The 17,139-nt window shown below is 52.6% G+C and overlaps 1 protein-coding gene across 2 annotated transcripts in view; it reads right to left on the bottom strand.

The window, feature by feature from the left end:
- Nucleotides 1-17,139, bottom strand: part of RGS3 (regulator of G protein signaling 3) — a 122,191-nt gene that overhangs the window by 69,130 nt on the left and 35,922 nt on the right. For both annotated transcript variants that reach the window (XM_047068309.1, XM_047068318.1), the window contains exons 9-14: nucleotides 16,223-16,304; nucleotides 15,289-15,394; nucleotides 14,201-14,552; nucleotides 13,292-13,331; nucleotides 7,785-7,981; nucleotides 5,192-5,275 (exon numbers count right to left, since the gene is read on the bottom strand). In XM_047068309.1, coding sequence (XP_046924265.1) covers nucleotides 5,192-5,275; nucleotides 7,785-7,981; nucleotides 13,292-13,331; nucleotides 14,201-14,552; nucleotides 15,289-15,394; nucleotides 16,223-16,304 — 861 coding nt within the window. The remainder of the gene's footprint in view (nucleotides 1-5,191; nucleotides 5,276-7,784; nucleotides 7,982-13,291; nucleotides 13,332-14,200; nucleotides 14,553-15,288; nucleotides 15,395-16,222; nucleotides 16,305-17,139) is intronic.

Genomic DNA, 17,139 nt, shown 5'->3' with positions numbered 1-17,139 from the left:
GTGGCGTCGGCCAAAGGCAGACACCTGATCCACAATCAGACTTCCCCTTCTCTCTACAGTGTTCTACACCCCCACTCCTTATAGTGGGGAAAACAGCATAACACAAGACCCTCACCTTTGGTGGCAGATGGCCCCTGCAGGTGTCTCCACAGCCCAACACCCCCCCACCCCCAGGCCATCTTTCTGCCTAACTGCCCCTGGAATCTCCAGCCCAGTGCCACTGGCTCACTGCTGGCTTGGAGCCACCCGTGAGCTGAGGGATGTTTGCACATTTGCTCGGATTCTCCTCTAAACGTCTGGCTGAAAGAGCACAGTGCACTTGGAATCAGAAGTCCTGAGGCTCCTACCCGACTCAGGAGCCGTGAAAATTTGGTTAGGGTCCCTGAACCCTCAGCTTCGGTTTGGTCATCCATATAGACACGGGACAGCCCCTGCCCAGGTCCCTCACAGGCTTCTTTCACGAGCCCTGTGTAGACTGTGAATCGAAGCATCATGCAATGTGAGTCCTTGCTGTCACATTCCTCGCGGATAATTTTAACTGCATTAATGCATAATCGGTTCAAGAAAAAGCCAGTTACTTACACGCCAGTACAGACATGTATGGAACTTTTATCTCTTTTTTATGCACTAGCTGCTCCAAAAATAAAGGAGGAAGCTATTTTTAGACATTATAGGTAAACCAACAGGCATGCTCAGCATAGTTTCATGCTAAAAAAAACCCACTTGATCCCCAAATGCCACTGAAGATTACACTGCTCTCTGTTTCGTAAATCCTGCAGTGGCCTTTAGTTAAAAGCAATAAAGATCCAATTTTACATTCTCCGAAGAGGACAAAATATTATTAGTTATGTGAACTTCCCTTGGAGGTGTCACAACCTGACATGTCACTTCTCGTGGGGTAAGAAGAGTCAGCCAGAGGGCTTCGCATGCATCCCCGAAGGCCACAGCCAGCGTGTACTGGACGGTTGCTGGAGTTTAAACAGTCAACATGTTGACATTTAGCTCTCAGACTGTTAACAGACCTAACAGCTCCACCTCTGATGCCCTCTCCTACAGAAATACTTACGAGGATATATTAATGTGAAACCAGAAGGATGTTCTCAGCAGCATCTTTGTAATAAAAAAGTAAAGAACACAGATGCCCATCAAGAGAGGGTGGATAAAATAAATTATTCCCCCCTTCCCATGGTAGAATTGTATGCAACTGTGAAAAGAATAAAGGAAAGCTGTCCGGGCAGAAATTGCGTGGGCAGAGTGCCCACCCTGCACTATGTAAGTCAAATAGTGCAATGTGCAAGAATGCCTCCAGTTTAGTCCAATCTTGTAAAATGGAACTGTCAATTTGTACTTTTGTCTAAAATACTCACCACCACACTCTTCACTCTGGGGAGTAGAATTTCATACATTTCTGTTTAATTTGCACTGTATTGCAAGAGAGTCTATTACTTTCGAGATTTAAAAATATATAGGGGCGCCTGGGTGGCTCAGTCGGTTGGGCATCCGACTTCGGCTCAGGTCATGATCTCACAGTCTGGGAGTTCGAGCCCCGCATCGGGCTCTGTGCTGACAGCTCAGAGCCCGGAGCCTGTTTCAGATTCTGTGTCTCCCTCTCTCTATGTCCCTCCCCCACTCGCGCTCTGTCTCCCTCTGTCTCAAAAATAAATAAACATTAAAAATATATAAATATTTTTCAAAGGACCTCTTGGCTTCTTGAGCACAGTGCAAACAGACATTTGAAGGCATCTGGGTCACAGAGACAATAGGGGTGTCCTTGAACAGGAGGCTCCCAGTGGCTCCAGCTTCTCCAATGGGGACCAAATACAAGAGCTCAGGAACCCTGGGCTGGGAGGGATCCTGGAAGTGACTCTTTCCAGCCCCCTTCCAGACCATAGTCCTGACCCACCACAGCCCAAAAGAAGCTCCCATCTGTTCAGTTCTTTCTTTCTGCTCAGTGCATTTTCACTTGTAAATAACATGACTGCCTTTATTTATAGATGAGGACCCTGCAGGTCAGAGAGGTTAAGTGACCTGTCCAAGGCCACACAGCTAGGGCCATTGCCGAGGTCTAGCTGACCCCAAAGCTTTCACTATACGGAGAGGTATCAATATGCCTACAGCTGTCCTGCCCCTGAATGTGAAAGAATCCAAACAGAGACCAAAACAGAAAAGCAAAGGAAACCAAAACTGAAGTCAAGGGAGGGGAAGAAGATGATCTAAGAGCTGAGAAGGATCTGAGGTGCTGATTCTCTGAGCAAACCTAGAGGCTTTCCCACTACAAAGAAACCTGGCAGTCACCTCCAGACCCATGGGGAAGCTGGTCGGGGAAGGGTTGGAGGAGGTGGTCTGTCAGGAACCTAATAAGTCAAAAAATGTCCCAGGCTCTGAGAGAGCTGGGTGGACGGCAACGGGAGAAGAACCACAGGCAAGGTGAGAAAGCTCCAGGCCACTACTCTGGCCCCGATTCCCAGAGCTGAGAATGTGGTCTAGACAGGAAGTGATTAAGGCATGAATGAAGAATTTCCCCAAAGGTCGGGTCAGGGAAAGGACAGAGCTGGCACACAGCAGGAGGCAGAGCAGAGGGGCAAGCGTGCCAGGGGAGGGCGGGTGGGCCTCTCTCCCAGGTCACCAGCACTGTGCTGGCCTTCCTCCAACAGAACCCACGGTGGAGTGATGCCCATCTCCACGGCCCAATTACCCCACTGCCTTCCACAAAAGGCCAGGGGGGCTGCCAGGCGTCTTCCCCACACAGGTTCCAAGGGCACATCTGTTTTCCCAAAGGGTCAAGGGTTGAGAGATTGCTCGGTTAGGAAATCCTTGCGACTTGGAGGGTCACTTCTCCCAAGCAGCCCTAATCAAGTTTTCTCTGGATTGCCTAAAGGCAGGGTTTGCCGAAAAGACCTCAGTGCCTTAGTTAATGGTAAACTCAGTGAGTCAGTGCATAAAGTGAGGGTGTGTCAATCCTGTGCCCCTGTGACCTCTAGCACAGGGCCTGACCACACAGTAGATGCTCAACAGCTCTTGTTTGAATGTGTAAGCGAGGCTACTCCAGAAGGCTGATTTGATCTCAGGGCCCATTAATCAAGTGTGTGACTTCTGGGAGGAGGTATGATGGGGGCCGTTCAGTGCGATACTGCATCAGCTCACAGACATTAGCACACAGGAGGACGCTTGGAGAAGAGATGGGAAGAACAAGGAGGAACATGCCAGGAATAAACGTGAGGGCAAGGGAGAACTCTCTACAATCTAGCACTTTCCAGGAACATAACCCATGCCTGGAGAGGCTGCCTCTACAGATCCAAAACTGGCTGGAAATCCATCAGCTGGAAAGTTACAGGGAAGCCATCAGAACGGGCAACTCCTGAGGGCACAATCAATGCTGCAATTATACAAACTTATCCAAGCCCCTCTTGAATTGGTTTAGACTTTTGACCTGAAGATACCAAGATCCATGTATTTGGTTCCTAGCATATTTCGTGAAAAAGACATATATTTATTTTACTTGTCTTTGTATCGCTTCTTTCAATCTTCAAAAGGGATCTCTGAGCTCTAAGGCACCAAAGATTCAGTAGACAAAGATTTTCTGGACAAACTGTGACTATAATCAGACTGTGGCTCCAACCATGTGCTTGCCAGTCTGTTTTTAAACAAACGTGCCGGAGGCAGCACGGGATCATGAAAGTGCTGCTGAGCCAGAGAGCAGAGACCCTTGAGTTCCAGTAAATCTCCCTAGAGCCTCAGCTTCCTCATCTGTAGAATGGGGACAACTGCGCCTCTCAAAAGGATACTGCAAGAGCTAATTTAAGATCTACTATGTAAAATGCGTGCACAGTGAGAATACACAGTAAGTGCTCGGTGTTTGAGCACCTAATGGCAAGAGGACAAACAAGAGAGCAAATCCAGACATACGAGTGTATTTCAGGATGACTGTCATTTCTGCCTTCCTCTGGGTCTTGTGGATTTACAGCCACACCTTACTTTCTGACCGTTGGCCACCTGACTTAGCTCCACCACACTTACTCACCAAGCACAGTTCCAAGTGACTTCTTGTTCCTAAAACTCAAATCCCCCCTCACCAAGACGAAGTTTTACTCTCTCACACGCAATTCAAAAGATATGCAAAGGTTCCTAAGAAAGGTCCCCATGAGGAAGCTCAAAGCCCGTGTGGGAGAAATAAGCATGCAGTCTCCCCAGGGAGTTCCCGTGAAAAAGAAAACGCTCATTTGGAACATATGAGTTCTGGTCCCCTTGTTGAACACACACACACACACACACACACACAAGCAGCCTCCTGCTTAGCCACAATTACACATAATGTCCCAGAATGCCAGAATGCTGAGGTTGAACGGGCCCTTAGAGACCAGCCAACCACAGCTGCCTCTAATACACACACCCTCACTGTTCAGATGAGGGCACGGAGGGAGGACGGAGAAGTCACGAGCCAGCCAGCAGCAGAACAGGAGCTGGCTATATGCTTCCTGCCTCCTCCAAGTTTCCTGATCATTCTACCACCCCAAGCTGTCACTCAGCTCAGCCAAGCCCCACTGCCGGCCTGATGAACAGCAAGCCCCAGGTAGTCCAGTCAGATTCCAGGGCTCCAACTTCTGTGCCACACAGACTTCACAGGACTGAGCCGGCTCTGGGGATTGTGTCGGGGAGGGAGATTCCCCCAGTTAGAGATCAGCAGAGGCCAGCTCCCAGGAAGAATGGCATGATCTCCACACCCAGGCCTCGGCTGGCAGAGCTGGAGCCCAGAGGATTTGGGATGTGGGTTAGTACGGACCCAGAAAACCTGAGTAAGTGATGCTCCTTCAAAAATCCTCTTTGACTAACAGCTCTAATCTTCTTACCTACAAAGTCATTCATCACAGCTGGGGTGAACTGCCATCTCTCCTGCTCCTTGGGGGAAGTTGGCATAAACAATGGGATGTCTTGAGGGGTTGGAAAACTTTCTAATCATCAAAGATGAACCAGACAGCTTTGAGAGGTAGTGAGTTCCCCATCGCTGGAGATGTACAAGCAAAAGCTGGGTAGCCATTCGGTAAGGAGGGGGATGGAAGGGGAGGAGGGTGGGAGACTTCAGGATTTTTCTATCCTGAGACTGTACAATTCTAAGACCACCAGGAAGAGAAAAGTTAGGGGCCTGGAGGATGCCAGTGAAACCCCACCCGGGAAACACGTGTGTGAGGCTTACCTCGACAGCCTTGTTCCTCCCCTCATACAGCAGCAGCTCCTCAGACAACAGGAGTGTCCGGGCAGGGTTACAGAGATCTAAAGGCTGAAAACAATGTGGGCAGTTCAGAGAAGTCCAACGGAGATGGGGTGTGGGGAGAGGCAGCTTGCCAGAGCCAGCCACAGAGAACCCTCTCAACTGACAACGAGAAGCCTCCAGCCTCCCCCCACCCTGGGAGCCCAGACGCCCCCTCACACACAGGTGGAAACAGAAAGACAGATGCTCTTGTCCTGAGCGGAACTGGTGCTGCCACCCTCCCCACCAAGCCTCACTGTAAGAGCCACACTGTGGCAGGAAGTCCGACCACATGTTTAAGCCCTCGCAATCCTTCCCCCAGCTCCCTGACTACACTGGGCTCCAGGGCCCTGCCAGGCCCCACTCTCCTCCATCTGTCCCGTTCAGGCCTCATGGGAAAGTCCCTGCTGCCAGGCCCAGGCTCTCAGGACACCTTCCCGAGAGCCTCATGCCAGATTTGGTCACTTAAGTCCCTTCAGAGACAGGCCAGTCCCTGCTTGAGTTAACGGACTCCTTTGCAGCCATCAGTCCTCAGGGACCAATTCCCACCCAAAATTCCTACCCACCCCAGCATCCTGCCTCATACCCACTGAGGAGCCCTTTGCCCAGCCCAGAGAAAGCTCCCTAAGATCTGGATTACCCAGCAGGACTTATTCTCTGTGAATGTATATTTATAACGTGGCTTCCGGGTTACCTGAACCAAGCAAGGTGATGGAAGAAAGATAATGGGACAAATGTCATCTATACACAACAACCTGGATGGATCTCACAAGGAACGTGAGGCAAAAGAAGCAAGGCCCCAGAAGAGGCCAAACAAAACATGTGACCTGGGAAAGCACACGTAGATGGTAAAAGGAAGGGAGAGCCAGGAAATGACTAGTGTGGAGTCAGGCACTATGATCGGGAAGAGACATGTGCAGCCTCTGCAGTGGCAGCAACGGCCTGTAGCTGTCCCTTCATGGACACCTGCTTTGCAATTATTCGTTACTATACTGGTTCACGCGTTGGCTTGTATACTTTACAATTTAAAAGTTGTTATAATGTTTTGAAAACGAATTTTAAATTTTTTAACAAAGATCTTAAAATGAAAGTGAAAAAGAATCCCTGTGGATGCCAAGACCTTGGTGGTTCCATCCTGAGAAAGAGAAAAAACGAAAAGAAAAGGCAGGAGTCATCTGGGGAGAGGTAGGTCACCTGCCAGCGATGTGGTGCATCCTGACAAAGTGTGAGTTCTAACGTCCACTGGACAGCGACAGTCCCGGAATGGGATGCCAGGGAGACCAGAGAAGGAAGGCATGGTCAGAAATGAGGCCCTTGGGGTAGGAGGGTTGGGGCTCCTGGGTGGTTCAGTCAGTTGGGCATCCGATTCTTGATTTCAGCTCAGGTCATGATCCCACGGTCATGGGATCGAGCCCGCATTGGGGTCCGTGCTGAGCCTGGAGCCTGCTTGAGATTGTATTTCCCTCTACCGCTCCCCTGCTCTCACTCTCTCTCTCTCTCCCTCTCCAAAAAAACAAAAACAAAAATGAAAAAGAAGCCCTTGGGTCTATGTCATCTCTATGATGCCGATGACAAGGACCAACTAACACAATCTTTCTAGAAAGCAATTTGTCAATATATATAAAGAGTCTTTAAAATGTTTATGACCCATGACCCTGTCATTTCACTTCTAAAGATCTCTTCCATGGAAAGTAATCCGAGGGGCAGGTCACAGGCAAGGACTTTCATCACAGAGTTGTTTACAATAGCAAAGGAAGTAAACGGAAGAATATCCAAGTAGAGAACCAGTTAAAGAAAGATGGTATGGCCAGAGAATAGAATAGTGTGCAATAACCTCAAAAGAAAGGCTCAGAGAGAATTTAGTGATGTGGGAAATGTCTGTGCTACTATTTTCATTTAAAAAAGGCAGAAGGATAGAAAAATGTGCAATGAGATCGGTTTAGCTTTCTTTCTGAAACGTGTATATGCACACACAGAAGACACCTACATGTTCACACTGCTGGTGTCTGGGTGGTGGAAGACACGAAGGTTTGGAAATGGGGAGGAAGAGAAGGAAGAAGCAGAGGGAGAAGCAGGAGAGGGGAGATGTAAATGAATCTTGGGCCACCAGCGAATCCTGGAATCCTGGCCAGGCACGTTTGTGAAGACCAAGGAGGCCAGACAAGATGCCAGACCTCAAGGCTCTCCGTTGGCCATTTCCAAACAACGAACCACTGGATGAGCCAGAAAGCAGAAGCCTCAGCAAACAGGCCCCGTGACAATGCAACAAATAGCTGGAGTGTGCCTGCCCTGGCCCCAGAGAAAGGGAAAGTCAGGAAAGGGAGCAGGGAGAAAATCCTCCTGGTGCTCAGCTTCCCCACCCCCACCCTCCTGGAGACCTCTGCCCCCTCAGTATAACCCCTAGAATCCTGAGCACCTGCACTCATCTTTCCCCAAAGGGGACCCTCCTGGAACGAGGCACCATCCCCGAACCCTGGGGCGAAGGACCCTTCTCTTTCTCATCTCCTGAGGGAGCCCATGGGGCCAGCTACTAGCTCACCTGAACAAAGACCGGGAACACCAGGACCTTGGGGGCCAGGGTGACATAGGTGCCATAGCTTGAGTGTGGGGTGTGCGGCCTCATGACCGGGCAGTTCTGGTAGTTCCCATGGCCCTTCATGGTCTGCACTGTCTTCATCAGCCGGGACTTCTTCCCCAGGCCTGTGTAGGACTTCCCTTTACTGGGACCACCTGATTCTGTGGAACAGAAATGGGGGACCATGAGCCATTTCCACACAAAGGCATCCCTGCATCACCTGCAAAGATATCCTTTCCGCAGAAACGGGGAACACAGACTCAGCCAGTCCATCAGCATTTACTGAGCATATGCTACATGCAGGGCCCTATGCAAGGTACTGGGAACAGAGCAGGGCCTCAGAAGGGCCTCAGGCCTCAAGGAGTTCCCTCACACTCTAATGGGAATTACACATAAACAAGCGACTCCAGGACTCAGATGGAGCTAGCAACCACCAGCTACGCTAGGGGCACCGTCCAGTGTCCAGAATCCGAATCAGACTTACCAGTTTGGCCTCATACTTTTCAAAATTGGGAAACCTCTCCTATTTGAAAAATCAGACGAGCTGACCTCACCAGGCCCACGGTCCCACGTAGAAGCATCCGTCAGTTGGACTGCCCTGTGTGTCAGATGCACGCTCTCCCTGCCACCACCATTCCCACAGCTCCCTAGACATGCCCAGCACAGCTCACCTGTTACATCGTCCCCCAGGTCCCACGGACAAAGGGACTGGAGGCCCAGTGGTAACCTGGGCTTCCCCAGGCTGTATGGGAGCCTTCTCTCTATTAGCCATGGGGGCGGGGACGGCCTGGCTCACGTAAGTCAGTCTACAATGAGCAGTGCACCTGCTGCCCCAGGTCTCGGGAAAGAGCGCCAGCTCTGAAGCCACATGGCTGTGCCCAGACCCCTTTCCTCTCTGCTTACTAGCTTGGTGACCTTTAGCCACTCGCTTCCCCCACCCTTAGAGACTTGCTTTCCTCCGCTGCAATAATATTACCAAGTTCAATGGGTTGCTGTAAGCATTCAATGAGATGCTCCAAGTAAAGCCCCACAATGATGCCTGGAACCTGGTAAGTGCACCAGAAAAGTTAGCTGCTAACTTATTGTGGCTCTCGCTGTTGTGGTTCCTCCACTTGGAAAAGCAAGTCAATCAGGTGCCCCACAGGCTGAAAATCCTAGGCTTCACTGCAGCCAGAAGATGCTCTGGCTGGCCACCAACTCACCATTATTCTAATCAGGAAAAGGAGAGAGAGAAGGAAGCACCTTCAGGGAAGAGAGCAGAAGGCTGCCCAGCAGGGGACACCGCTGGACATACACCCCCAACGGAGCAAGCGGTAGCAAGCAGGTCTTTCTCGTGCCCTGTCCACCAGGCAGAGGCGCAAAGCACAGAGTAGCTAAAAAGTCAGGGATTCTTAGGTGTGAGCAGGTAGGAAGCCAACTTCAGATCCTCCTGCTCTGCATACACCTGGGCCCCCTCCGAGGGGCTCCTGCTGCCTGGTGGGCAACTGACCTGGATGCCTGGCCCATGTCCCAGGACCCAGGTCCGTTTCCACCACTCCCCTGTCCTGGCAGCCAGGGGGCGAACAGGTGGTCTGACCCCAGCTACCTCTGGGGGAAGTTCCCCACCAACGCGAGGTCCACGGCCTCAAAGGAAAAAACTCAGTTCGGAAGATTTCACACTTATTTCCTCCGCCCACCGCATGCCCCTTCTCCCCGAGCAGGGTGAGAAAAACAAGTCAGCTCCCCCATCACAAGTGACCACCTATCACAGCCATAACTTGGGGGCAGGACTCAAACCATAATAACTTAAACCACTTCCTGCCTCTTTGAGGAGTGGCTTAGAGAAGAGTAGAAAGGGTGGGGGAGGGGGACAGATGCATGGAACTAGTTAGCTAGCTCCTACTCTGGTCTGGCCATGGACCTCAGCCCCAGGGTGGTCTGTGTCCTTTGCTGAAAGAGCCCATCCTGGGTCTCAAGAACTGCACTGGATTTGAGCTGGTCAAGAAACTTGAACTTGAGCCCTGGCTCCCCCAGACTCTGGCTGTGCAACCCTGAACAGTTTCCTTCCTCCTCTGAGCTAGAGTTTTCTCCTCTGTTAAGGGGGGCTGGTGGGGGGCTCTCACAACAGACCTGAAGAGAAAGGGCTTCATGAACGGTACCAGAGTGGGGAGCACAGGGGATTATCACAAACCCAAGCCAACAGATAATAAACGCATCGGGGCTGGCGTTAGGACAGGGCTGCTGAGCCTCAAACCATACTGTGAATGAGGTCACAGGGTCAATCTGAAACTAGACAGTCTATCTGAACATGACCAAGCCTAGACCAGAGGAGGCAAAACCGCACAGGGCTGACAAGTGAGGGACTGGGGCAAAACAGACCAAAATTAAAGGGTACCATTTGCTGATGCCAAAATCTGGGCCCTGAAGGTCCAGTCTCAGGCTTGTACAAGAATCTATGTCTTCCCTTCCCTAGCCTAGCTGCACACACAGGGTCGTCACAGCACCTTCGCCTTGGGCCTACAGAGCCAAAAATAAGCCGTGTGACATGCCTCTGCCTTCAGGTAGGAAAAGTCTGCTTAGCCCCATTTTATAGACCAGGCAACTGAGCCCTGGAGTGGTTGGGTGACTTTCCAGGGACATCTGGCCTGTATATGGTACAAAGCAAGATCAATCCAACCTATGCAACAGTCATGCCTGGGAGCCCCATCTCCACACACCTTGGATCACCTGTGATAAATGGGTATGGCTCTCCAAAAAGGATTTTCTAAACTATCTTTTTAAAAAAAACAGTCCAGTTTGCGACTGAGCTGCTGAGCTCTGCAAAGTCAACCCCCTTGACTTCCCACCTGCTACCTCTTAACATCCTCTGGTCCAAGCCCCGACATCGCCCCTTTTTGCTAGGACACCTGCTTCACTGACCAAACACAGTAATTACTCAGCTTTGTTCTGGCTTCTGAGGCGAGCCCTGGCAGCCATCCCACTCTGGCAGTGGAGAATCTGAGGCTGGGCCCCTTTGAAGGGCAGGGGACAATGCTGAGGGCCCCAGCGGCCCGGGGGAACATGCCAGCTACAAGCAGCAAGTGCCCTGGGCCTCGGAAGGGTACCAGATCCCGTTCAACTCTGGACGGCTCCATCCTGCCCCGTGAAAGGAGCCTGGGCAGCCCAACCAGAGGAGGAAGCACAAGTCGGCACCGCGGTGACAGCCCGAGCCTCTGGAGAACCCCAAGTGTGTTTAAGGAAAGGTTCAGTTTCACCCCTTCCTCTGAACTCCAGGACTTGGGGCCATGAAGACTTGATGATTGACAAAGAGAAAAGATGTTCTTGTATACCAAAAAAAACTATCGTCATGGAGAATAAACGAAGGAAGGTCAATTCTTAATACAACGCATTCAAAAAGCCACCGTTGTTATTAACACCGTCATCATGTCCTTACTTGTCCCTCTCTCTCTCCACAGCTTTGATGACCGGGCCCTTCTTGGTTCACTAAATCTGTGGATACAGGTTGGGAGGACACCAAGAGGCATCTCTGAGGCCAAGAAGGAATCAATCCCACACCACCAGCCCACTGCTGGCAACACACCCCTCCAGCCCCCTTCCTCTGTGACCAGCCTTCCAGCCCTAGAAGCAACCAGCCAGCGTCATTCTCCTTTACTCAGTCACTCAGCAGAAATTGTACCGAGTACCTGCTGTCTGCCACACCCTGGGTCCGGCACTGGAGACTCAGAGATGGGGCGGCCCAGGCCCTGCCCTTAATGAAGTCACCATTTAGCAGTGACATCTCCATTCTAACCTAATGCGCTGACTAAAAGCTTTTTAAGAACTCAGTGTTGAATAACTATCAGACTCCTCTCCAGAAGGAACGCAGATTCATTTCCAACAGACCAGGCCTACCCACCCGAATGGCCTACCCTGGAGAGAATGAAGATGCCTTCCATCAGCAGCTCTGGGCCTGATGGGAGCCCTTTTCCCTCCCGAAAGGCGTGGGTACTTTTCCAAGAACCTGCTACAAGCCAGCATCAACTTCACGCCGCTGTTGGGGAGGGAGGCAAGGAAGCGAGTTTGCAAGCGGCTGGGAAAAGGCCCCTGTCAAGGAAGGAAGTCAACAGGTATTCCGTAGATGCTAACGGGCTCAAGCATAGGACCACCAGGCAAGGCTGGTCACAGCTTTCCAGATACCAGCTGGACTCCAGTCAGTTGGACCCTGGCAGGCACGTAGGCACATTCCCTATAGGAACGCCTGGTCAGCTGCAGCACCAAGACTGGTATCTCAGGCTTCCTGGGAGAAGCACCTGGGTTTTTTGTGTTTTTTTAAGTTTATTTATTTATTTTGAGAGGTGGGGGAGGGGCTGTGATGGGGGAGACAGAATCCCAAGCAGGCTCCTCACAGTCAGCGCAGAGCCCAATGCAGGGCTCGAACTCACAAACTGTGAGATCGTGACCTGAGCCAAAATCAAGAGTCGGTCACTTATCCAACAGAGCCAACCAGGCACCCTGAGAAGACCCTGGTTTTGAGCTCAGCTTCTTTCCCTGGATCTTAAAAAATAGGGACGGGGGTGGGACGGCGCCTGGGTGGCTCAGTCAGTTGAGCATCCGACTTCGACTCAGATCATGATCTCGTGGTTTGTGGGTTCGAGTCCCACGTCGAGCTTTGTGCTGACAGTGCGGAGCCTGCTTGGGATTCTCTCCCTCTCTCTCCACCTCTCCCCCACTCATGCTTTCTCTCCCTCTCTCAAAATAAATAAACTTTAAAAAAAGATGGGTCAGGGGTGCCTGGGTGGCTCAGTGGGTTAAGCGTCAGAGTTCGGCTCAGGCCATGATCTCACGGCTTAAGAGTTCAAGCCCCGCGTCGGGCTCTGTGCTGACAGCTCAGAGCCTGGAGCCTCTTCAGATTCTGTGTCTTTCTCTCTCTCTCTCTCTGCCCCTCCCCTGCTCACACTCTCTCTCTCTGTCTCTCAAAAATAAATAAAAACATTGAAAAAAAAAATTTTTTTAAGATAGGGTCAGATTCAAAGGCCAAAAGAGAAGAACCTATCGAGTTCAAAGACAGCCATCTTCTGCATAGCCTCTCTCAGTGGGCAGACAACTGCCCCTTCCGACAACCCTCTGAGGTGGAAATCATCAGCCCCATTTTATAGATGAAGAAACCGAGGCTCATTGAGGGAATATGAATTGCTCACAGCCACACAGCTCTGATTTGAGCCCTCCCTGCCCCACTTCCGTGCAGGCCCGACCACGGTGCCTGTAGCACCTAACATATATTGGTTGCTCAGTAAAAGTGAGTGAATCCCACTTGAATGCACTATCTCCTGGGCTGCTGTGGGAAGATCCCTTCTTCGTTCTCAGCTGAGGCTCCAAGGATGAAAGACACTGGTTCAGTGAGGGAGAGCGGGTATGGGGAGGAAAGACGGTCTGTGTCAGTATGCTGGGGATCTTACAACTGGCCTCACATCTCCCTGGGGCTGGGAGGGCACAGCAGCAGAGGACAGACCCACCTTCGGGGATGGCATCCTCCTGGTACAGAGGCCGCAGCAGCTGCAAAGGAAGACAGAAGAATTGCATCAGCTCGGCTCCAGGAACGGGGAGGGCCAACCAGGCGGGCTGCTCACCCACCGCCCGGGGATAGGAAAGGAGGAAAAACAGCGGCCAGGCTAAGGAGCAGAGGGAGGTGCTTGGAGGGATCAGAGATTCCAGAATCTTCTAGAATGTTGGGGTTGAACAAGGTTTTAGCTTTCATCCAGTATAACCCCTAGGCTGAGTCCCCAACTTTCTGGATGGCGGCTGGTTCCGAAGTGCCTTCCAGGGAACACCGGCACTGCGGGACCCTAAGAGGCCTGCCGTACGGCTGTACCAGCAGGGGAGTTCCGAAAATGCTGGGTTAAACCGTCCTCTACTGCAGGATACCCTCAGAGCCTCGAGTAACCTACTCCATCCACATGGGGAATCTTGTCCAGAAGAGGAGGAGAGTTTGGGTTAGTCCTCAAACTTATTTGACCTCAGACACTTCTTTCCCAGAGTATCTCACGGGATTAACGTTTTGGGGCATGAACTCCGACACCCCATGATGCCATCGGGCAGTGTCTGCTTTCACACCTCCCCTGACAGGGGGCTCACCCCTATCACAGCGGCCCATCCCCCTGTAGAAAAAGCCCAGACTGGCAGAAAGCTCTTCCTTCTTTTGAGGTGAAATCTTCCACCCTATGACATCCCCTGGCCCTGGATCTGCGCCCGGAGGCCACAAAGACCCATCGCTCTCTTTCCCCCAGAACAGCCCTGGGGCAGCCAGAGTTAACACACACCCTGCCTCCTCACTGGCACTCCCAGACCCTTGCAGGCTCATCCCTGCATGCTCTTGTGCGAGGCCAGCACACGCCCATCACCTTCTCCGAACCCGCTGTCCATACCTGGCTCCCAGGGTTCAGTGGGGCCAGGATGATGTAGTTGGGGTCAGTGGAGGCGGTGGCACGGGACAGCGCAGGCAGGGTGTGCTGGCCCCCGCGCTTGGCCACCTCTGTGTAGCGTTCCCAGCCACCGAGTAGTAGCCCGTCTGAACTGTCACACACCAGGTGACAGCTGTGGCGCTGCTCAGGCCGTGCCTGGGCCCCGTGGGTGCAGTTCTTCTCCCGCTTATTGGGGGGCGACTGGAGGTCGTGCGTCGACTTGCAGGAGGCCCGCCGCAGGACCCCGCCGTCTGGCCCCGGCTTGACCTGGGGGACCATACGCCACACGAGCAGGATGATCTCACTGGGGCAGCTCCTAGAGTTGGTGGGGAGGGGTCACACAGAGAAGTTGAGTTGAGGGTAGGGTCTAAAGGGCAGAGAAGAAGGGTGGGGGAGGGGGAGAGAAGCCCCGGCCGTCAGGCAGGAAGGGAGGTAAGAGGCCACCTCAAGCCGAGACAGCGAAGGGGTCCCTTAGGTCAACTCTAGTTGACCGGCAGTGGCTGAGAAGGACCCTGAGGCCACGGCCAGGTGAAACGAGTGTACCAAACTCAACCAGTGACGTGGGTCATGGGCAAAGTATAAGCAAGGGAGGAGCCAGCAAGCCACCTACATGCCACCCCGTCTCCAGTCATTCTAGAAACAAACGCAAAATGGGTCATGAGAGTTTTACCCCAGCGGGTCCAAATGTAGGGGACCCAAACACTCCAAAGAATAATTTCTCAAGTGAGCGAGTGAAACATTCCCCACATCTACACATCCTTTAGAAACAACGGGAAAATAACGAGCTGAAGTAGAAAGTGACGCCCTGGAGCCGCGCCGTGAGCCACAGGGTCAGTTTGAGAGCTTCTTCCCCGCTATTTGCTCCGGGATCCAAAACTGCTCCGAGCCTGAACCTTCCATTTTCGGGCCAAGAAACCCATCCCCCGAGGAGCAAAGTGAATTGCTCACAGCTGCGAGGAGGAGGGGGCGAGAGCCGCCTTGTGCCCAGGGCAGGGGGTTTGGGGAGGTGTGCCATCAGCCCGAGGCCCAGAGCTGCCCACCGCCCCTGTCACCGGATCTCATGCGCCAGCTCCACGCATTTCCAGTGCTCCACAGGCCTCTCGTTCAGCTGTAGCACGGTGTCCAGCTGCTGCAGCCCTGCCCGCTCTGCCGGACCCCCTGCACGGACAAAGAAAAGCCGCCTGAGGGCTCCCGAAGCCCTGACACGCCAATGACACGACCCATGACATGACCTAGAGTCATGGCCCCCGCGGCGGCCTCAACAAGTCTGGCCCTCTCTGTTTCCTCATCTGCGAAATGCAGGGCCGACCTCAGTGGCTCGTGGGGGCCTCGGAGGGAGGCACCTGTTCGCCCTCACGTCTTCTCTGCCTGCTCACTCCCCGGCCGGTCCACCCTTCCAGCCAGGCCCCCACCTCGCTCTCACTCTCACTCTCACTCCCCAAGCATTCCCCCCCTCCTCCCCCGAGAACCCTTCCTTGTTGCCAGGCTCAGACACTTCATTCATTCTTTAACACCATTCCCTGAGTGCCTGCCTTGTGCCGGTCCCCATGCAGGCACAGGGGGGACACACCCCGATCCCCAAGCCCTGGCTTCCCCTCTGTGAAAAATAGGGAGAGCATGCCTATTTTTAAGTGCTAATCAGGCTTGGAATAGGATAAAGTACCGATTCCAAATAAAGTCCATAAATGACTCTCATTTTCCCATGCAGCCCTTACTGAAAATGTAGGTTTAGTTCCTGTTTAACATGACTGGGAAACAAAATATAAAAAACCTATTTTCATTTTGATAAAAACAAAAAAAAATTGTGAATCTATTTTCATAGACCTCAGTTTCATGTGTGGACATTTAAAAATAGTATTCTTTGGTTTTGAAAAACAAGGACACTGCTCCAGGTTGGGGCTCCCCTTTCAGCTCCCGCATCTTGTTTGAGAAGCCAGGCGCGTGGTGAGGGGAGCGGGACTGGCATCACCCGAGACGCTCACTTACCAGAATCCACAGCCTGGACTCGAACCGGAGAGTCACAGCAGATGGTGAAGCCAAAGCCGTCCTTCCCCCTCGGGATGGTGATCTAGGACACAGCCCCGCCCAGTTACTCCCAGAAGCCACAAGGCTGCTGCCTCTGCTCCAGGGTGGAGAAGCCCACAGGCCCTACCCCAGAGCCACCCTCCTCTCCAAGGGAGCTGGAGCCAAGAAGGAGGCTGGCCAGCTCTTGCCGTTCCTATCTTGGCCCAGGCGGCTTGAGCACTGGTTTGTGGGCCAAGCAGGAAGGCTGGGAACTCAGGAGGTAAAGCCAGGCTGACCCAGCAGGGCCTAGGATGGACAGAGCCTTGGAAGAGCAAACCTCACCTTCCTCAGACCCCATAGACACACGGTCCAGTCCTTTACCAAAGAGCCCACTGGACCTGCACATCTCCACCTCGGTCCCTTCCTTCTTCCTCCTCACCACCCGCCCCCCCTCCCCCCGGGGATTCACAGAGCATCTGTCCAGGGCTGGCCCTGTGCGGAAGGCCCAGAAACAAAGCCCACCTGGTTGCTACCCTCCCACGGCACAGGGGAGGGAAGAGAGGGACACGTGTACTCACAACCTCCGGCCAAGGGTCAGGGGACAAGTGCAAGGGTTCTCAGGGCAGTCCACTGCTGGGACCTCAAGGCATCCAGTGAGGGCTCCCAGGTGAGGGGGCAGGCAAGGGCACAGACAGGCCTCCTGAGTGAACCTGAACTAGCCACTGACCTCACTGTGCCTGCTGCATGGCAGATCCACAACCCTACTTTCAGAAGTCCCAGGAAGGGGCCCAACCACCTGGATCTTTTATTTTATTTTTTTCAAGTTTATTTATTTAGAGAGAGACAGAGAACACTAGTTGGGGAGAGGGGCAGAGAGACAGGGACAGAGAATCCCAAGC

The sequence above is a fragment of the Lynx rufus genome, unplaced genomic scaffold, assembly GCF_022079265.1.
Source record: "Lynx rufus isolate CCGP_SWC_20201006 ecotype Redwood Valley unplaced genomic scaffold, mLynRuf1.p SCAF_10, whole genome shotgun sequence".
Lineage (NCBI taxonomy): Eukaryota > Metazoa > Chordata > Mammalia > Carnivora > Felidae > Lynx > Lynx rufus.
This window is presented reverse-complemented; position numbering and strand designations above follow the sequence as displayed.